Consider the following 18,082-nt stretch of genomic DNA (forward strand, 5'->3'; position numbering starts at 1 on the left):
GACTTCCAAACCTTCATAGACTAGGTCACTCAGCGATCCACAATTCCTCTTGGATGCTCTAGACCATGACGCCTAACCGTCTGGAAGAAGCACATTCTTCAAAGGTAACAAGCGTCGGATCCACGCATGATCAATCTCTTCAGTGATGCTCAATCACTTTGGGTTTGTAGGTTTGTTGGGTTTGAGTTTTCCTCACTTAATGATTTTTGCTCAAAGTCCTCGGAGGATGGGATGCTCTCAAATGACAAGTGTCGGTTTCTCTTGGAGCAGCCAACCAGCTAGTGGTTGTAGGGGGCGGCTATTTATAGCCTAGGGAACAGCCCGACATGATAAGACATAAATGCCCTTCAATGATATGACCGTTAGGTGGGTAGATATTTTGGGACAGCTGACGCATAGCACAGCAACGGTCGGAAATTTGACTCTCAAATTCCCCAGGGCTATCATGTTCCTCACTGTGTAGGTAATCCGCACTCGCGAATTCCTAACTCCTCAGTCAGAACAAATTCCTCAGCAACCAGAAGAACTTCGTCTTTGTTACTGAAGAAATTGACTGAACTGTAAGAGATTTCCAATGACTTCACTCGAAGGGATTGGTAGGTGTAGGATTTTGAGTTGAGCATCACATGGAAATTTTTCCTTAGTATTTTCTCGATCCCCTTTAACAGTACGGTGTTTCCTATGACTCAAGAAAGAGAAAATGAAACTACAAAAACAAAAGTCTTCACGCTTCATGTTCCTCGAATGATTGTCAAGTCTTCAAGGTCACACCAATTTCTTCACTTTCAAAGTCTTCAAAAAGTCTTCAGAAATACAAAGTCTTCAGTTGAAGAACTTCATTTTTAGGGGTCGACTTTCTCTGTAAATATCAAACTTCTCATAGACTTATAGACCTGTATACGCTCACAAACGCATCAGTCCCTTAACCTATAAGTCTTCAATACACCAAAATCACTAAGGGGCACTAGATGCACTTACAATCTCCCCTTTTTTGGTGATTGATGACAATATAGGTTAAGTTTTCAACGGGGATAAACATATGAAGTGTAAATACTGATATTGAAGAATTTGATTGCTTGTTAGAAGTAGGAGGTGCTATGGCACAATCTTTACCGATCGACACGCAAAATAAAATTATCTTTACCATTACAAAAGTATTTGCAATAATTCATGTGATTGAAAAGAGAATTCCTCAGTGTAGTCTTTTGAATTGTGAGGTACTACCTCCGTTCTAGTTTATAGGTCCCTTTTGTAGTTTGTGCCAAATTTTGACTAAAGATTTAACTAACAAAATGTTAATGCATGTCAAGAAAAATTATCTCATGGGATTCGTATTTCAACATAGTTATAAAAAATATAATGTTTGGTGACATGCGTGAACATTTTGTTAGTTTAATCTATGGTCAAAATTTGACATGAAATACAATGGAAACCAATAAACCCGGACGGAAGTAGTACCATTACAAGCTTAATATAAAAGAGTAATTGTATTATTACATGATTCATATTTCAAATCATTCGGTTGCTTAGTACTCACTCTATTGCTTCGAACTATTAAGGAGCTGGAGAAATTATTGTTGGAATTCTAGGAAAGAATCCCAGGATCTACCACTTGGCTTATGTGAGATATATTGATTCCTCCGCACAATAATTTGCTTCTCATATCGACAAATTAGAAGATGTGTCAACGACATAAACAATGATTAGTGAATAAAAATATCATAAACAACAATATAAACAACGATTGCCACGATGTGTCGGAGTAGGTTTTGCCATACTTGGTGATTTTCCTAGTTTCGGACTGCATGCGTGGGCGTAATTATTTTCCGTGCAGAGAAGGGGGGATGGGAGGACTCGCATCACAAAAATAAAATTAGGTATGTACAAACACCAACACTCCTTTAACAGTAATAATACGAAATCCAACTTCTGCACTATACACATTGTTCATGAGCTACAAAGGAAATGATAAAATGTTTTCCAGCATAGCGTTCCTCTAGTATCGGCGGCCACCACCGGTCGATAAGAGCACCTTGGTGCGCTTCTTGCCCGCCTTTCCGACTCCATTTGGTTTAGGCGTCTCGACGCTGCTGTCCGCACCAGCTCTAGTGGAAGATAGGATGCTGGCAAAGGACACGGAAGACGCTGATACCGGCCCTGCACAACAAGCAGCACAGTTATGCGAGGATTTTATTAGTACAGATTACATATGTAAAAAGACCTGGTTATGGTGGGGCGTACCTTGATCCCTTGTGATTTCATTATTGGTGTCTCCAGTTTCAGCTCTCAGAGGAGGCGAGCCTTGCGCAGACGCAAAACCAAGCCGTGTAACATCGGAGAAAAGTTTACGTTCACCGGCCGGTGGACTCGTTGATGGTCCAGCAGCATTATTTCCCAGAGCTTCAGTGAGAAATATCCGTGTGTAAGGCACTCATGCAGAATTGCAAACATGAAGAGAACACAAAATGTTGGAATATCAAAATGCGCAGTACTACATACTACTCCCTCCGTTCACAATTCAGATGTTCTAACTTTTTTCTGAATCAGATGTATATAGACACGTTTTAGTGTGTTTGTTCAGTCCGTATGTAGTCCATATTGAAATATCCAAAACTTCCTATATTTGTGAACGGAGGGAGTATATAGAGAAGGTCCTTTATCAATTCCAATCTGGCTGAGGTTGGGCCAAATTTCTAGATGTCAAGGTGAAGATATATCAGTTCTGAACATAACACAGGGTATATAATGAGAAACAAAATGTACCTTCAAAGTCATCCAGAGAGAACATAACATCGCTCTGAGTACGAGAGAAATTTGTATATTCAAAACGCATAGCAGATTCCTGCGCAGCAGCAGCTACTTCGGCCTTCACCCTGTCCTTTTCTTCCTAGAAAACAGTAAGAATGTATTGTCATGCATGAGACATCTAAATATTGTTAGGAAAGCAACTTGACTTTATTGAAGGCCCAAGGGGCATATATATATTACACATGACTTGAGGTGCAAGGAAACTAAGGGCGTGTTCGGATGCTCTCCGCTCCTGGGCTCCGCTCCCGGAGTTGGTGGAGCGACACCGAACGTGTAAACTCCGTGGAGTAAAAAATGGGGAGTGGAGCTTGTTGCAGGCAAAAATTGCAGAGCTGCTGTTTCTGAGATCTCAGATCCTTAAATCAAGGAGTTGATAAGAATTACGAAGAAACTGCCACCGCCAAGTGAAAACGGTTCGCATGCCACGCCCAACTCGCTCGTTCCTGTTTCCCTGCCCAGCTCCACCTGAATCGTGAGCAGAGCTACCTGCCGAACATCTTTGTACTAGTGCCATTTTCTACAAGGAGCGGCAGTTCTGATGGAGAAGCGGGAGTTGAGGATTCGGTGGAGCTGGAGCATTTCCGAACAGGCCCTAAACATAGACTAATAAGGACTCCTAGACCAATACTAATACTCCTTAACACCCCCCCTCAAATGCAAAGCGTATGCAATAGCACTGCATTTGAAGAAGTGTAATACTAAAAAAATGATAATCCAAATCCGCGTCTTGAGAGTGTCGTCGTAGCATGAAGAGTCTTCACAACCTGTCGAGTCGCCAAAGGGAATAACGAAGAGATGGCACATCAGAGGAAGACACCGCATCACTTGAAGATACAAGATAAGTATTAAGAGAAGATGGCTTGTCAGAAGAAGATGGCACATCAAGAGAATAAAGCATTGCGCAAAAAATCATAATCCACGACAACCGACGGCGAAAGAAGCTCGGCGGTTAAGGCATGATGGACGTAGATCGACAATGCAAAAGGAGTCTAAAAAATCCTATGGAAAACAACAAGGGCAAGTAGGCCACAAAAGTTGTATAGAAAGGATCAGGACCGGAGAAAGGCTGACGGACAAAGGTATGGTGGACTCGCATGGCACGAGAAACGTAAAATATCAACGGATTTGATGGACGCAGCGAAAAATATAGAGCAAGAAGTAGGGAAGCACACACGAGACAAAGATGCAAAAGCCATCGTGTATGTAGAAGACATGGGACTTAAAAAAAAGGAACATACTAGCAGGGATGTAGCACCCATCACCATGAACAAGGTGAGATCCAGCAGGCACGAAGCGGATCAGAAACGCGATAAGCCGTGGCAGCGGTAGAGCCGCGAAGCCTGCAGCTGTAGGAGAGCAACACGCAGGCTGCTGGAGCTGTACATGCGGGCCTGCACGTGGAGCAGAGCCTTCTTGGAGGTGCTTCGAGCCGAGCGCACACTAGGCGACGGTCCCGATCTGGAGAGGCAGCCATCATCGGTCTGGGAGTAGCGGCCTGAGCAGCGACCCGGTCCAGTAGGCTTGCCGAGCGGGCAGGAGCAGCAGCGGCCCGCCAGATGGGAACGACGGAGGAGATGAGATCGACCAACAGGTCGATATAGGTGGAGAAAGAAAAAAAATCGATCGTAAGGACGAGTTGCGGCGTCCGGAGACCTAAACCTAGGCTCTAATACCATGTTAGGAAAGCAACTTGACTTTATTGAAGGCCCAAGGGGCATATATATATTACACATGACTTAAGGTGCAAGGAAACTAAACATAGACTAATAAGGACTCCTAGACCAATACTAATACTCCTTAACAAATATTAGATCGATCTTATTCCTGATAAATTTAAACTCGCCAGCTCCATCTAAGCAGTAGCAGGCACAGGATTACCAGGATGGGTGTTTGAAGTTTTAAAATATACTCCCTCCATTCCTTTATATTAGGTGTATTTATTTTTTGATAAAATTTCATAATGTAAGGTGCATTTCTTCTAATTTCTCATAATTCCCTTATTAGCCCTCCAGAAAAAGGAAAGTATCTCTATCCTGATTGTGTGTATCTCTTCTTGTAGAAAAATAAGGAAAGTATCTCTCTGGCGATTGCATGTATCTCATACTTTCCTGGACTAACTGATTTACTTTCCACTGAACAAAATATTTGCCAAGGGTAATTTTGTCCTACCTTGTCTATAATTGTGTGCCTTGGTCACCGCGCCAAAAATAATACACCTTATATAAAGGAACGGAGGGAGTATTGAGCAATAAATAAGAGGCCTTTTTGTACATGTCATTGCAAAGATGACTGATAGTTATGTGCCTTTACAACAAGTTTTTCATAGTATATGTAGCAGCAATGGTCAAAAAAAAACATTTTTTAGCTTCACACAACTATGAGAAAAGAGACGCACACACAAAACCATTGGGTGTACCAATTTTACTCTTGAATATACTCTGGTTGCTTCAGAAACCAATTTCACAGAAATGGCTACCTGCCAACTACTCCCTCCGGTTTTTCACTTCACATATTAGGTTGATCTTAAGTTACACTTTATGAAGTTTGACCAAATTTAAATTAAAAAATGGAATACATCAGTATTGTTTGTAGGGCACCTTTTACCAAGCTAAACTTAGGTGGTACATATCCCCATTAATTTGATGTCGTATACTTGTTAAGTGTAGATATCTCCTTTTCTTTCATTCTTTTTTCTCGACAAGATAGACTGAAAATGAGATGAGATAGTCCAGGCAGCGGCTGTATGCAACAGGAGCCGAGATCCAAAAACATGTAACACTGCTAGGACTCGTCGTTGCAGTTCCGAACCCAATTGCTACATAGGAACTCATTTTTCCGAAGTTAGACCGTCGCAAATAATCACAGATGCACAGGATGATGATGATTTTTAACAAAACAATAAAAGCATCAAACACCAAGCAATAGATCAGACCTTCTTGGCAGTTTGCATTCTTTGTTTCTCGCGCCTTTTGATTTCATCCATGAATGGAGCCAATGAGATAGGAGGTAGCATATCACTCAGGTCAATTTCGCAGAACTGTAACGTTTGCATCATAAAAGGTCAGAAGAATAGGATCAAAAGCAAGACTAGATTTGCGCACGAGATTTACCTGGAACGTTGTAGTTAACGAGAAGTGGCTTAAGAAGCGGTAGCGTTTTCTTGAAGCCTCGGACTGTGTTATAGTTTCCAACTCCAAGATTTTTCCAGTCACTCTGTACAAGGTGGGACGGTATCATTAGAGAACACAAGCAACACTCAGAACTCACACAAAAACACTCTCCAACCTGAATCTGTTATCATACTAGACATGCAAAATAAATCAGTTCACATATAGAGACAACACTAATACTAAATAACCACTCCAACTTTATAAACTAAAAAGCACAAAGACCTTTTGATTTGACCAGAAGACCCCACATACAATGTCTACACAAATCAAGATCTTCAAGCTACTAGACCAGTGGGGGGAGAAGCCCCTACTGATTTTTAATAGAGAAGGAGATGCGAGACCCTGTAAGAACCGAAGTTCGAACCCACGCCGGCTAGGAGGCAGCACTGCACTCTGACCACTGAGCTGAGAGCTCAGCCACTTTTCTCTTCTTAATTAATCGATGAGGAAAATCGTTTGCCTCCGTGTCGGGAAAAAAAGATCTTCAAGCTACTGGCATTGCCTCACTGGTGAAGAGCTAAGAAGCACAGACACGGCTAGAAGTGCCATATGGCCGTCCTAGTATGGCGGGACACAAGGACACGGCTGGATACACCGCGATACGCATATCCTGTAGTATCCCACTCTTTTTGAACTTTATAAAAAGCAAAAAAAAAAAAAACAGGATACCGCCCAGATACGGTTTGGACACGCCTGGGACTCGGGAGCCAATAACGGCCTGATAGAAAACCTAACATCGGGCAGGTTCCAGCGTTCCTCCACCTCCAGCGATACAGAAGACGACTTCGCTCCAGCCTCCTGCGCCGTCGCTGGGACTCGCCGCCGCCGCCGTTTCCCCCAAGTGGCTCTCCCGATGGCAAGGTGATCTGCTGTGACCTCTCTTTTGTGACTGATTTCTTGCTGTTGAGCTGCTGCTGCAGTGCTACTTGCTTCCCCATGCGGCCATGTTGCTGCTGCTGCTGCTTGCTTCCCCCTGCGACCATGCAGTTGCTGCTTGATTTTTTTGCTGTTGAACACTTGAGCTGCTGCTGAATACTGATTAGATTACTTGTTGACTGTTGTTGTTGCTGCTTGCCGTTAGGGACTCTGGAGAAGCAGTTGAAAAGGACAAAGGGAGACAACAAATGGGGCAGTGTTCTCTATTCAGATATCTTTTCCATTAATTTTTTGTCTTAACCCTATAAAAAAACGAGAAACTGGCAGGGGCGCAGCCTTTCAACTAGAAGGAGAGGGTGTTACAAACGATTTACACAAGGCTATTTTCCTATATGAGGGAGGCAGGGGAGCCTCCCAACAGCAGCGGCATGCGGACTACTCGCGAATGAGAAAGCAACTAGATCTGTGCAACCGAATATCCGTCAAAGCTAGGTGGGTAACTTCTTGGTAGGTCATCCTCTTGCTGGTGAAAACCCGGCGGTTCCTCTCCTTCCAAATGTTCCAGAGCGAGCCACAAAGTAAATAAAATACTGTATCCCGTGTCCCCGTATGCATATCGCTGTGTCTCCCTCCCCGTATCCGTGCTTCTTAGGTGATGAAGAGAAGTCACAAAGTAAATAAAATACAGCTCAGACATCACATGTGCCCGTCAACTGTTTTATTACTCATTTATATAAATCTTAGTGCCACACTTAGATGCACAAATACATTTATATAAATTCTAGTGCCACACTTAGATGCACAAATACATTGAGACTGGGGTGGTGACCTTTGTGCAAAAGGCAGGTTCCAGTAAGGGAGCGGCGACAGCAGCGCGTCGGCGGTGTCTCGCTCTGGCAGCAGTAGTGGCCGTTCGGTGGTCTTGGAATCAACAACAACAACAACAACAACAACAAAGCTTTTAGTCCCAAGCAAGTTGGGGTAGGCTAGAGGTGAAACCCATAAGATCTCGCAACCAACTCATGGCTCTGGCACATGGATAGCAAGCTTCCATGCACCCCTGTCCATAGCTAGCTCTTCGGTGATACTCCAATCCTTCAGGTCTCTCTTAACGGACTCCTCCCATGTCAAATTCGGTCTACCCCGCCCTCTCTTGACATTCTCCGCACGCTTTAGCCGTCCGCTATGCACTGGAGCTTCTGGAGGCCTGCGCTGGATATGCCCAAACCATCTCAGACGATGTTGGACAAGCTTCTCTTCAATTGGTGCTACCCCAACTCTATCTCGTATATCATCATTCCGGACTCGATCCTTCCTCGTGTGGCCACACATCCATCTCAACATACGCATCTCCGCCACACCTAACTGTTGAACATGTCACCTTTTAGTCGGCCAACACTCAGCGCCATACAACATTGCGGGTCGAACCGCCGTCCTGTAGAACTTGCCTTTTAGCTTTTGTGGCACTCTCTTGTCACAGAGAATGCCAGAAGCTTGGCGCCACTTCATCCATCCGGCTTTGATCCGATGGTTCACATCTTCATCAATACCCCCATCCTCCTGCAGCATTGACCCCAAATACCGAAAGGTGTCCTTCTGAGGTACCACCTAACCATCAATGCTAACCTCCTCCTCACACCTAGTAGTACTGAAACCGCACATCATGTACTCAGTTTTAGTCCTACTAAGCCTAAACCCTTTCGATTCCAAGGTTTGTCTCCATAACTCTAACTTCCTATTTACCCCCGCCCGACTATCGTCAACTAGCACCACATCATCCGCAAAGAGCATACACCATGGGATATCTCCTTGTATATCCCTTGTGACCTCATCCATCACCAATGCAAAAAGATAAGGGCTCAAAGCTGACCCCTGATGCAGTCCTATCTTAATCGGGAAGTCATCAGTGTCAACATCACTTGTTCGAACACTTGTCACAACATTATCGTACATATCCTTGATGAGGGTAATGTACTTTGCTGGGACTTTGTGTTTCTCCAAGGCCCACCACATGACATTCCGCGGTATCTTATCATAGGCCTTCTCCAAGTCAATGAACACCATATGCAAGTCCTTCTTTTGCTCCCTATATCTCTCCATAAGCTGTCGTACCAAGAAAATGGCTTCCATGGTCGACCTCCCAGGCATGAAACCAAACTGGTTTTTGGTCACGCTTGTCATTCTTCTTAAGCAGTGCTCAATGACTCTCTCCCATAGCTTCATTGTATGGCTCATCAGCTTAATTCCATGGTAATTAGTACAACTCTGAACATCCCCCTTGTTCTTGAAGATTGGTACTAATATACTCCGTCTCCATTCTTCTGGCATCTTGTTTGCCCGAAAAATGAGGTTGAAAAGCTTGGTTAGCCATACTATCGCTATGTCCCCGAGACCTTTCCACACCTCAATGGGGATACAATCCGGGCCCATCGCCTTGCCTCCCTTCATCCTTTTTAAAGCCTCCTTGACCTCAGACTCCTGGATTCGACGCACAAAACGCATGTTGGTCTCATCAAAAGAGTCATCCAGTTCAATGGTAGAGCTTTCATTCTCCCCATTGAACAACTTGTCGAAGTACTCCCACCATCTATGCTTAATCTCCTCGTCCTTCACCAAGAGTTGGCCTGCTCCGTCCTTGATGCATTTGACTTGGCCAATATCCCTCGTCTTCCTCTCTCGGATCTTGGCCATCTTATAGATGTCCCTTTCGCCTTCCTTCGTGCCTAACCGTTGGTAGAGGTCCTCATACGCCCGACCCCTTGCTTCACCAACAGCTCGCTTTGCGGCCTTCTTCGCCATCTTGTACTTCTCTATGTTGTGTGCACTCCTATCCAGGTACAGGCGTCTGAAGCAATCTTTCTTCTCTTTAATCGCCTTCTGGACATCATCATTCCACCACCAAGTATCCTTATCTTCGCTTCTCCTTCCCGTGGACACTCCAAACTCCTCTGAGGCCACCTTACGAATGCAAGTCGCCATCTTCATCCACACATTGTCCGCATCCCCTCCTTCCTCCCAAGGGCCCTCCTTAATGACCCTCTCCTTGAACGCCTGAGCTACCTCCCCCTTGAGCTTCCACCACTTCGTTCTAGCGACTTTAGCCCGTTTATCCCGCTGGACACGAATCCGAAAGCGGAAGTCAGCAACCACCAGCTTATGCTGGGGTACAACACTCTCTCCAGGTATCACCTTACAGTCTAGGCACGCACGCCTATCTTCTCTTCTCGAGAGGATGAAATCAATCTGGCTAGAGTGTTGGCCACTACTAAAAGTCACCAGATATGATTCTCTCTTTCTAAAGAGGGTGTTGGCTACAATCATGTTGTAGGCTAGAGCAAAGCTTAAGACATCTTCTCCTTCTTGATTCCTTATGCCATAGCCAAAGCCCCCATGCGCCCCTTCAAAACCTGTGTTAGATGTACCCACGTGGCCATTGAGGTCTCCTCCTATGAAGAGCTTCTCACCAATCGGTACACTCCTAACCATGTCTTCCAGGCCTTCCCAGAACTCCCTCTTGGTGTTCTCATTGTGGCCTACTTGCGGGGCATACGCGCTGATAACATTGAGAACCAAGTCCTCAACTACCAGCTTGACCAGGATAATCCGGTCCCCACGTCTCTTGACATCTACCACTCCATACTTGAGGCTCTTGTTAATTCGGTGGTCTTGGAATCTCGATGTAATTTTTATTATGTTTGAGATGCTTTGCACTTCCGATAAAATTTTATAATAAATCTGATCTTTCCGCAAAAATATCAAATGACCATCATCTCACTCCCAGAGAAACAGCGAGTAGTACTAACAAATTGTCGGATCTAACACTTAATGCTATTGGCCAAAACGTAAATTAACCAACACAATAGCATAGGTTAACTGCAGGACCTCATAAAAGGAGATTATCTCTATAAGCTGTTAATATCCAACAAAAACTCCAAATCATAATACCTAATATTGAAAAAAAAAGATTAAATAAAAAATATCCAAAACAACAAGAATACCATAGTTAAAAAGGTGCGCCTAGGCGAGCGCTTAAGCACGCCTAAGCTCTAGGCGATAGCAAATCACCTAGCGCATAATTGCGGTTTGGTCAGAAAAGCGCAAGGTGGCGGCAAAACGCACAATTAACGCCTGGCGCTTTTTTGAACTTTGAAGAATACTTGCGGGTTTTTTCTTAATCATCGAAGCTTAAATGAACACTTATCGAAGAATACTCCTGGTGTCCCCAAATTTAGCCGGCACCAGATGAACAATCAATGCTACAAAATTTTGACCAATGAAGACTAATATATATGGTGGTATATGGCTTGAGCATAAACAATAATACCGTTTGCCCTGCAAAATACTTTTATGCCATATGTCCTTTTTACTAATTTGATGGCATGTTATAAATAAAAATCATAGTCAAAATTGTGCATTGAAGATTGTAAGAAGTGTCTTACATTTTGAAACAGAGGGAGTAACACAGTAGCCATATGTAGCGCCGCACTGCTCCTATGTGTTGTGCGTGCCTTTTTGTATGTACTCCCTCCGTCCCAAAATAAGTGTCTGACACTTATTTTGGGACAGAGGGAGTAGCATACTAGCATATACATAAATAAATGATGCAGCAGTTTGTGGAAGAAACACACAATGCAGGGTAACCACAACAATCATATTTGACGTTCCTATATCTTCATTACTAGTATTAAAGTGGAGTTGGTACGTTTGCTTTCTTGCCTCCAGCTCCCTCTAGTGATTGCCTCAACCACCACGATTTGTTTTCAAACCCATGCCCCACCTCCTCCCTAATTTCTGGTTTTTACTACGGTACCAATTTTGTGGTCATCATCACCTTTCCTTTTACTTCTCTTTCCTTGTTAGCACTTGCTCGCCCACAGTCGCAACAAACATGTATATCTCCTAGATCCCCGCCTTCTCTTCCCGAAGGACGTCCTCTCAGCTGACTGCACTCGCTTCTCCATCTACCCCGCCTACCAGTCTCTCCCAAACGTGATACATGTCGCCGTCACTGGTGTCTCCGTATCATCAAAGCACCATCGGCACACCTTGCTAGAAATTAATTACCAGAGTACATAACATTTTGCTTTGATTACCGAAAGAAGCATGAAGTTGCTTCATCAGCACTTGCGCAATTAAGAAAGGATCCATTTGTTTATACATGTGTGTTGCATGTCACCATCTCTCTTCTATGGCAGGAGTAAAACTAATATGCACCAAAGGTGTGGCTCGTATTTGGGCAGGGTTCATGAACATTGGATCGGTAGCACTAAGGCTGGATTCTGCACCACTCTCGTGTTCAGGTAATATAAAGTAATCATGTGAGTGTTTGCTCCAGTAATTGATACATGTTTCTAATCTTGTCCGGGTTTTTAACGATGGGTCACCTGCAGCTGATCTTTGTATGTGATTGTAGAATTAGGATCCATGTGGCCTCTCGTCGCCTTGATCGACAACCTCTCCGACCACGTTGGTATATTCATTGTGGCTTGTGGTTTCCAGTAACTTTTTCCTCTAATCCAAAGGTCGGAAGGCAATTTTAGATTGGTTATGCACTTCTTCGCAAGCAACCTTTCACCACAAGCGAAATTCTTAGGTTTGCTTGTGACGAAAGGCATGAACATGGAGAGCCACAGAGAGCTCTCGTGTATAGAACAATAACCCATGAAGAGCCCATGATGCTGGACGTGCCGCCACTGCCCACTGCTGCCTTCCTGGCTCACACAGGCAGCAACAAGGTTAACCGCCAACACTCGCTGCTGCCGTCCCCGCACATGCAGGCAGCAATAAGGTAACCACCAAGGTCTGAGGATTTGGCTGGGAATTAGTTAGTTAAACTGTGGAACAATTAATTTCGTGGAAGGAAGATAATCCTGTGACCGAATACCATGATAATAACATTTTTGCATGGACTCCAGTCTCCAACCTTTGATTTAGCTATGTTGGCCTGATATTTTTACACCTTTTGTAGCTATTGTTCGACAACAGAGCATATCCTCCCAGCTCAAGTTTATTGAGGTGCACAATGTGTGGCCATTCTTCGGCTGGGGTGATAAGCTATGTCATAGATTTGACAGAGGCAGAAAATATGACAATGAAGTTGACATGGAATAGGAAGGAAGGGGCCTGGAGGGTGTGTGAGAAGATAGATGCTGGAAAGTGGGTGTGTTCCGTACAGCCATCGTGCACCGGTCATTCGGTCAACATGTGGAGAGATATAATATGATAAGAGAAAATTGTTTGATTAATTGTTTAGTTGTTTACTATATGTTTTATTGTCCCGTGACACGGGTATTTAGCTAGTTTTATATGTTCTAGTCTTAGAAACTTTGTTTAGCATCTGTCAACTGCAAGAGTTGGGGCTTCTTTGGAAAAAGGGATTTCTATAGGAATTTCGTACAATTAGAATCATGTGTATAATTATATGATCATATATTTCATTCCAAACATTCGCAGTGTGCACTGAACATCATATTTTCCTTACCTTCGACTTCAGGCAAATCCAATACAACATGTCGCTTTATATCTCTTTTTTCTCTGATCAAGAAACATTAGCCTGTAACTCTTCTGGAGCATTCAAACAGCTACGACTCACGGACTCCTCTAGGTCTGGCATGTTGTTGTAGGCCCAAGTACCAGAGCATGTCCGAAACCACAACAGCATTCATGCCACATGACTAAGTGGTGTCTCGGGTTTCGAAGGTTGATAAAACTGGCCCAACCTGGGAGTACAAAGCCACTAGGCTCATGGACGGTCACTAACCCCTTCTTTAAGAACCTATTTCCTGCCGCTACATCCATCCTCCTTTCATGTGCCAGCAAGCTCCCATACTACCAATGAGCAATGTTCAGATTAACTGATTTATCAGCCGATTAACTAACCGATTCGCCTATTTAACCCTACTCAGCACCTGACTGATATGGTACCAGTTACCGATATCCTGAACGTTGCCAATGAGAAGGGAGCCAAAACTTGGTTTGTAGACTGGTTACCAGATCAAGCAAAATGAATTATATTTAGTGCAAAATCTAATACCTCAAAGTTCTAGTAAGACTGGTTATCAGATCAAGCAAAATGAACTCTTTCAGGTACAAAATCTAATGTCCCAAAGTTCATCGTTAGGATGCAATTTAACCATTACAGTAGTTGTACAATAGCAATAAAATAATGACAACAGATTGTCTGGGTTTCCAGACGTTAGGGAATAAAAAAAAAATCCTATATTACCTTGGTGGAAGCATATCAGAATTTCCAAAATGGTTAAGAAGGCATTTCATGTTCAATGGATGAAGAATTAGGTGCTGACCATCAATCACCTGCAACAAGATTTTAAAATTCAAATTTTTGTAAACACCAAACCTTCAGCACTTGGAGAATCATCATCACATAGTCTCAGGCATGACACAAACCTGGTAAAATGTGTATGAGTCTTGATCATTTGAATCAACTGCAACAGCGCGTCCCTCTTCCATTTTTTGTGGCACTCCCTTTTTGGAGTTAATATAACGGGGTGAAACAGAAAGCCCTGAAACACCGGTAATAATATCTCCATCTGAAAGAGGGGAGAGTTTATGCCCACTGTTCGTATGTGAAGTTTTCGGATTATCAGAGTTCTTCAATTTGTTACTAGAGATAGGAGAGGAGCTATTTTTTAGAGGGGGGCTGCTACTGTAATATCTGAACTCAGACCAGTATTTCATCCTTTCTTCCAGTTGCTCCAAAGCAGCGGAAACATATGGAAGTTTCTCCAAGTCATCAACAAGGCCTAAGTCAGCCATCTGCAACCAATTACTGAGATCTGATTTTGCCCCTCTAACGGAGAGCTCAACATCAGATGTCAAAATGAACTTGGAGAAAACATTGCAAGGATCTTCATCTAAAGAAGAATATTCACTAGACGAATTCCTAAGAAAAGGAGTGAGTGAATTTTTTGGCCGCCCTAGAAGTGTGAAGGTCACATTGTCGCCAATATGGAAATGCTGAAGTTGAGTGACAAAGATGGTGGTCAACCCTTTTGCAGATATCATCATGAAACACAGTGGGCACTTCTTCCAGCACTCACCTCTGTAATCCTCTTTACCCATTAGTAAATAATGCAAAATGCATGGAAAGCAATATATATGACCGCATGATGTAATCTGCGGGCACAGCGGGCTTTCCAAACAAATTGGACATCGCACCTCAGAAGGACTACAATATCTTACACAGATGATATCTTCCCACTGGAGCATCTTATCAGGATCCATTGAATCAATCTGATAATTTCCAGTATCCAACACAACAAACTTAAAATTTGCTTGGAGGAACAAGTCCTTGTTGTAAGGCTTAATCTTCCTTTGCCTTCTCGGTGGATATGTTCTAGGGCCACGAGGCTGCGGTCGAGAAATAGGATCATACTGGAAATTCAGAAGATAATTTGCATTCACAGCCTGATTCTTTCTAGAAGCCAGCAGAGCTCCATTACCCTGAAGTCCATCAGAACTATGGTCAATCTCCAGGGACCCCACCAACTCAAGTCTCTGAACATCTGCCTGAACTGAGCCGCCACTGTGCACTGTGAGACCCAAACTCCCCTGTCCAGAAGACTGGCATTCAGAAACATCACTAACCTCTTGGGCGTACGGATCATCCTCTTCACCAGATATTCTAAATCCAACTACCTGGGACTGAATTCATTCGCATGGATAAGCCAAGGGCAGAAACAAAGTTATTTGTACATAAGCTGAAAACAGTTAACTTGAATTAAATTAAACTAAAATTATTCAGATGTTCTTAAATAACTTTACCGCTTGGGATGTATCAACAGATTGTCCAATAAAACCCACTGAGTCTGCAAAATATATCCTATTGTTAGCATTAAACTGGAAATGGAAAGTTTTCAGATAGCGAGGGCGGGACTAATACCATGAAAGAAAGACAACTGTGGGGCATATACCATGTAGACAACTTATGAGACTGAAGCAGATACTTATCAATCAGCATGCTGATACGAGACATTATCAAGAGTCGATGTGATCGAATGTAAGACAATCAAGAACACAACATCACTGCACAAGGAGCAAACCAGCTAACATACTTTTGACTGAAAATATGAACTATTAATTTACACCGTTTCCATATGAAACTATTGTTCGGTATTATAGTAATAAAGGTTTCCAAACGGCAGTCTTATGCTCGTGGAGAAGCATTTGGTGTGTGTATATTGGGGTACGTGTGAAGCAGATGGACATGCTAATATCCTTAGAGAACAGACTCATAGCCTACAGCTAGTCGTATAAACACAGAAAATAGCATCATCCAGAGCAATAATATGTACCTGAATTCCTTAGAGGCTACCGTCGAGCTAAATGGAGAGTCAAAAGCTCAGTTTAGCACAATCCCCAGAGTCAAAAGCTCTAACCCTAGAGCTAGAGACTTAACTCTCAATCTATCAAATATACTGTATGTACTACCAAAGCTTTCACCCGAAGCACGGAGCCAGTCCTGCGGAAGTAGTAATACCTAACCGCAGCCTGGTAGCATCTAATCGACCAGTTAACCAATCCAATACAGATCTACCCACAACACCCGCCAATCGATGTACGGCATGGAAAGGAAGGAGCGTGCGAAAAGACCGAGAGAAACTTCACCGGTGCTTGCGCCGTCCCTGCCGACGCCAGGCGCGGCGGCAGAGGCCCGAGGGGAAGAGCGACTGCCGCGGCGAGAGGCGGTGCCATGGCGAGGGCTGGGGCTAGGGTTCGAGGCGCGCGGAGCGGGCGGGTGGGATCCTCTGGTGGATTCTGTAGGGGAGATGGACATGAACCCGCGCGGGAGCTCGTGGGTGAGTTTGGTCGGCGGCGAGGGGGGGGACACCGGTAACTCCGGCACGGGGAAGGAGGTGCGAGCTTTTATACGTTTTCTTTCCTTGAAAGCCATTGTGGCGACTTTATTCCATTGGCATATACCGTTTGCTTGTAGTACTTTGTACGTAATGGAGTATTGTCGATCAATGTAGCACCAAAATGTACTATTCCAAAAATCCTAAAATATTAGAGATTAAGCGAGTTTCAAGGTAAAACAAAAAGCATCGCTGAATTAGAATTTGTAATAATGTTCGGCAAGTATCATGCTATTTTAAAAAGAATCTAGAAAACTAAATAGGATGTAGAGCTCGTACATTTAGTAGATGACTCATTGTACTGCGCAAAAATCAAATACGACCAAAAAGTGAGAGTAATTATATGAAACTGTAACTCATAGTTGTTATAGTGCTCTACATACCAAACATGACACTTGGTTCATGCAACTTTGGTTCTCAAACCAAACACATGCATAAAGAACATCTAAGTATGTAAGACGGTTTTGATGTAACATAATCCGTGTGAAATTCTTAGTTTTGTATAACGTGAAGTGAGTGGTGCACTCTCGGGGTACCGCCTTGCGGACCAGTTGGTAGACGTAGTTTCTGACGGTCTTTGGAGCAACGCCTTTAGACTCAGAGACATTGCATTTAGCTACAATCACGAGTGGGGAACTCGATACTCAACTCGTAATATGTTGGAGGTGCATTTTGGATGTCGTGTTGTTGCTTCCTTCTTGACACCTTTCTTTTCTATTGCTTTGGCATCTTGTATAAGATCTTACAGATGACTAGCTCCCCGCCTTCTAGGCCTCGACGCCATCAAGGTGGTACAGATGCATCATCAATTTGATCTTGTCCAGGACGACGCCGGACTTGGTGTAAAGCTCATCTACCCTCGTTGGCCTTCAATGCCAGGCTAGTCTTAAAAAGCAAAAGAATAAATGGTTGCCCATGTCCTCCATTGTCACGCATACTCGAGCAATGATCATACACAACAATCAATAGTTGATTGGTTCGAATACTGTTGCATGTGTCCGTGAGATGTCAGCGTTCAGCATTCTCTCTTGGTTGATGCAACAAATTGGAATGTATGACATATTCCGTATCTAAACCAAACCCATGTCATAATAAGTAGACAACTCAACAAATACAAAAAATATTTATGTTCGTGGTTAGCTGCCTAGCAAGGAAGCAATGTGGATGGGTGTTTCACCTAGAAGTTTCTCTGGATGGATGCAACATATGGCTTCCTTGATAGCTATGGTAATATGAAATGATCAATCCGAGTGTGAGATCTCGTGCCATTATCGAGCCTGAAGCCGACCGGCAGCAACGACCAACACTTTTTGAACTACACACCAATTAATCTCATTGCAAACATGCTTAATA

At 43.5% G+C, this 18,082-nt stretch overlaps 1 protein-coding gene across 1 annotated transcript; it reads right to left on the reverse strand.

Moving 5' to 3' along the window:
- Positions 1-1,847: 1,847 nt before the first annotated feature.
- On the reverse strand, positions 1,848-16,736 carry LOC119308329 (RING finger protein 10-like). Its single transcript, XM_037584436.1, has 9 exons — positions 16,482-16,736; positions 15,639-15,682; positions 14,262-15,518; positions 14,080-14,168; positions 5,919-6,021; positions 5,741-5,845; positions 2,764-2,887; positions 2,242-2,400; positions 1,848-2,157 (listed from the first exon to the last, which is right to left on the reverse strand). The coding sequence occupies exons 1-9, from the start codon at positions 16,648-16,650 to the stop codon at positions 1,997-1,999; spliced, it is 2,211 nt and encodes a 736-aa protein (XP_037440333.1). The 5' UTR covers positions 16,651-16,736; the 3' UTR covers positions 1,848-1,996.
- Positions 16,737-18,082: the final 1,346 nt, after the last annotated feature.

The sequence above is a fragment of the Triticum dicoccoides genome, chromosome 5B (assembly GCF_002162155.2).
Source record: "Triticum dicoccoides isolate Atlit2015 ecotype Zavitan chromosome 5B, WEW_v2.0, whole genome shotgun sequence".
NCBI classification, from domain to species: Eukaryota; Viridiplantae; Streptophyta; class Magnoliopsida; order Poales; family Poaceae; genus Triticum; species Triticum dicoccoides.

Coding starts and splice junctions, on each gene's coding strand:
- LOC119308329 (XM_037584436.1), bottom strand. CDS start 16,650: ATGTCCATCTCCCCTACAGAATCCACCAGAGGATCCCACCCGCCCGCT. Junction 14,169..14,261: donor ACTCATACACATTTTACCAG/GTTTGTGTCATG, acceptor ATCTTGTTGCAG/GTGATTGATGGTCAGCACCT. Junction 2,158..2,241: donor TGAAATCACAAGGGATCAAG/GTACGCCCCACC, acceptor CTTGTTGTGCAG/GGCCGGTATCAGCGTCTTCC.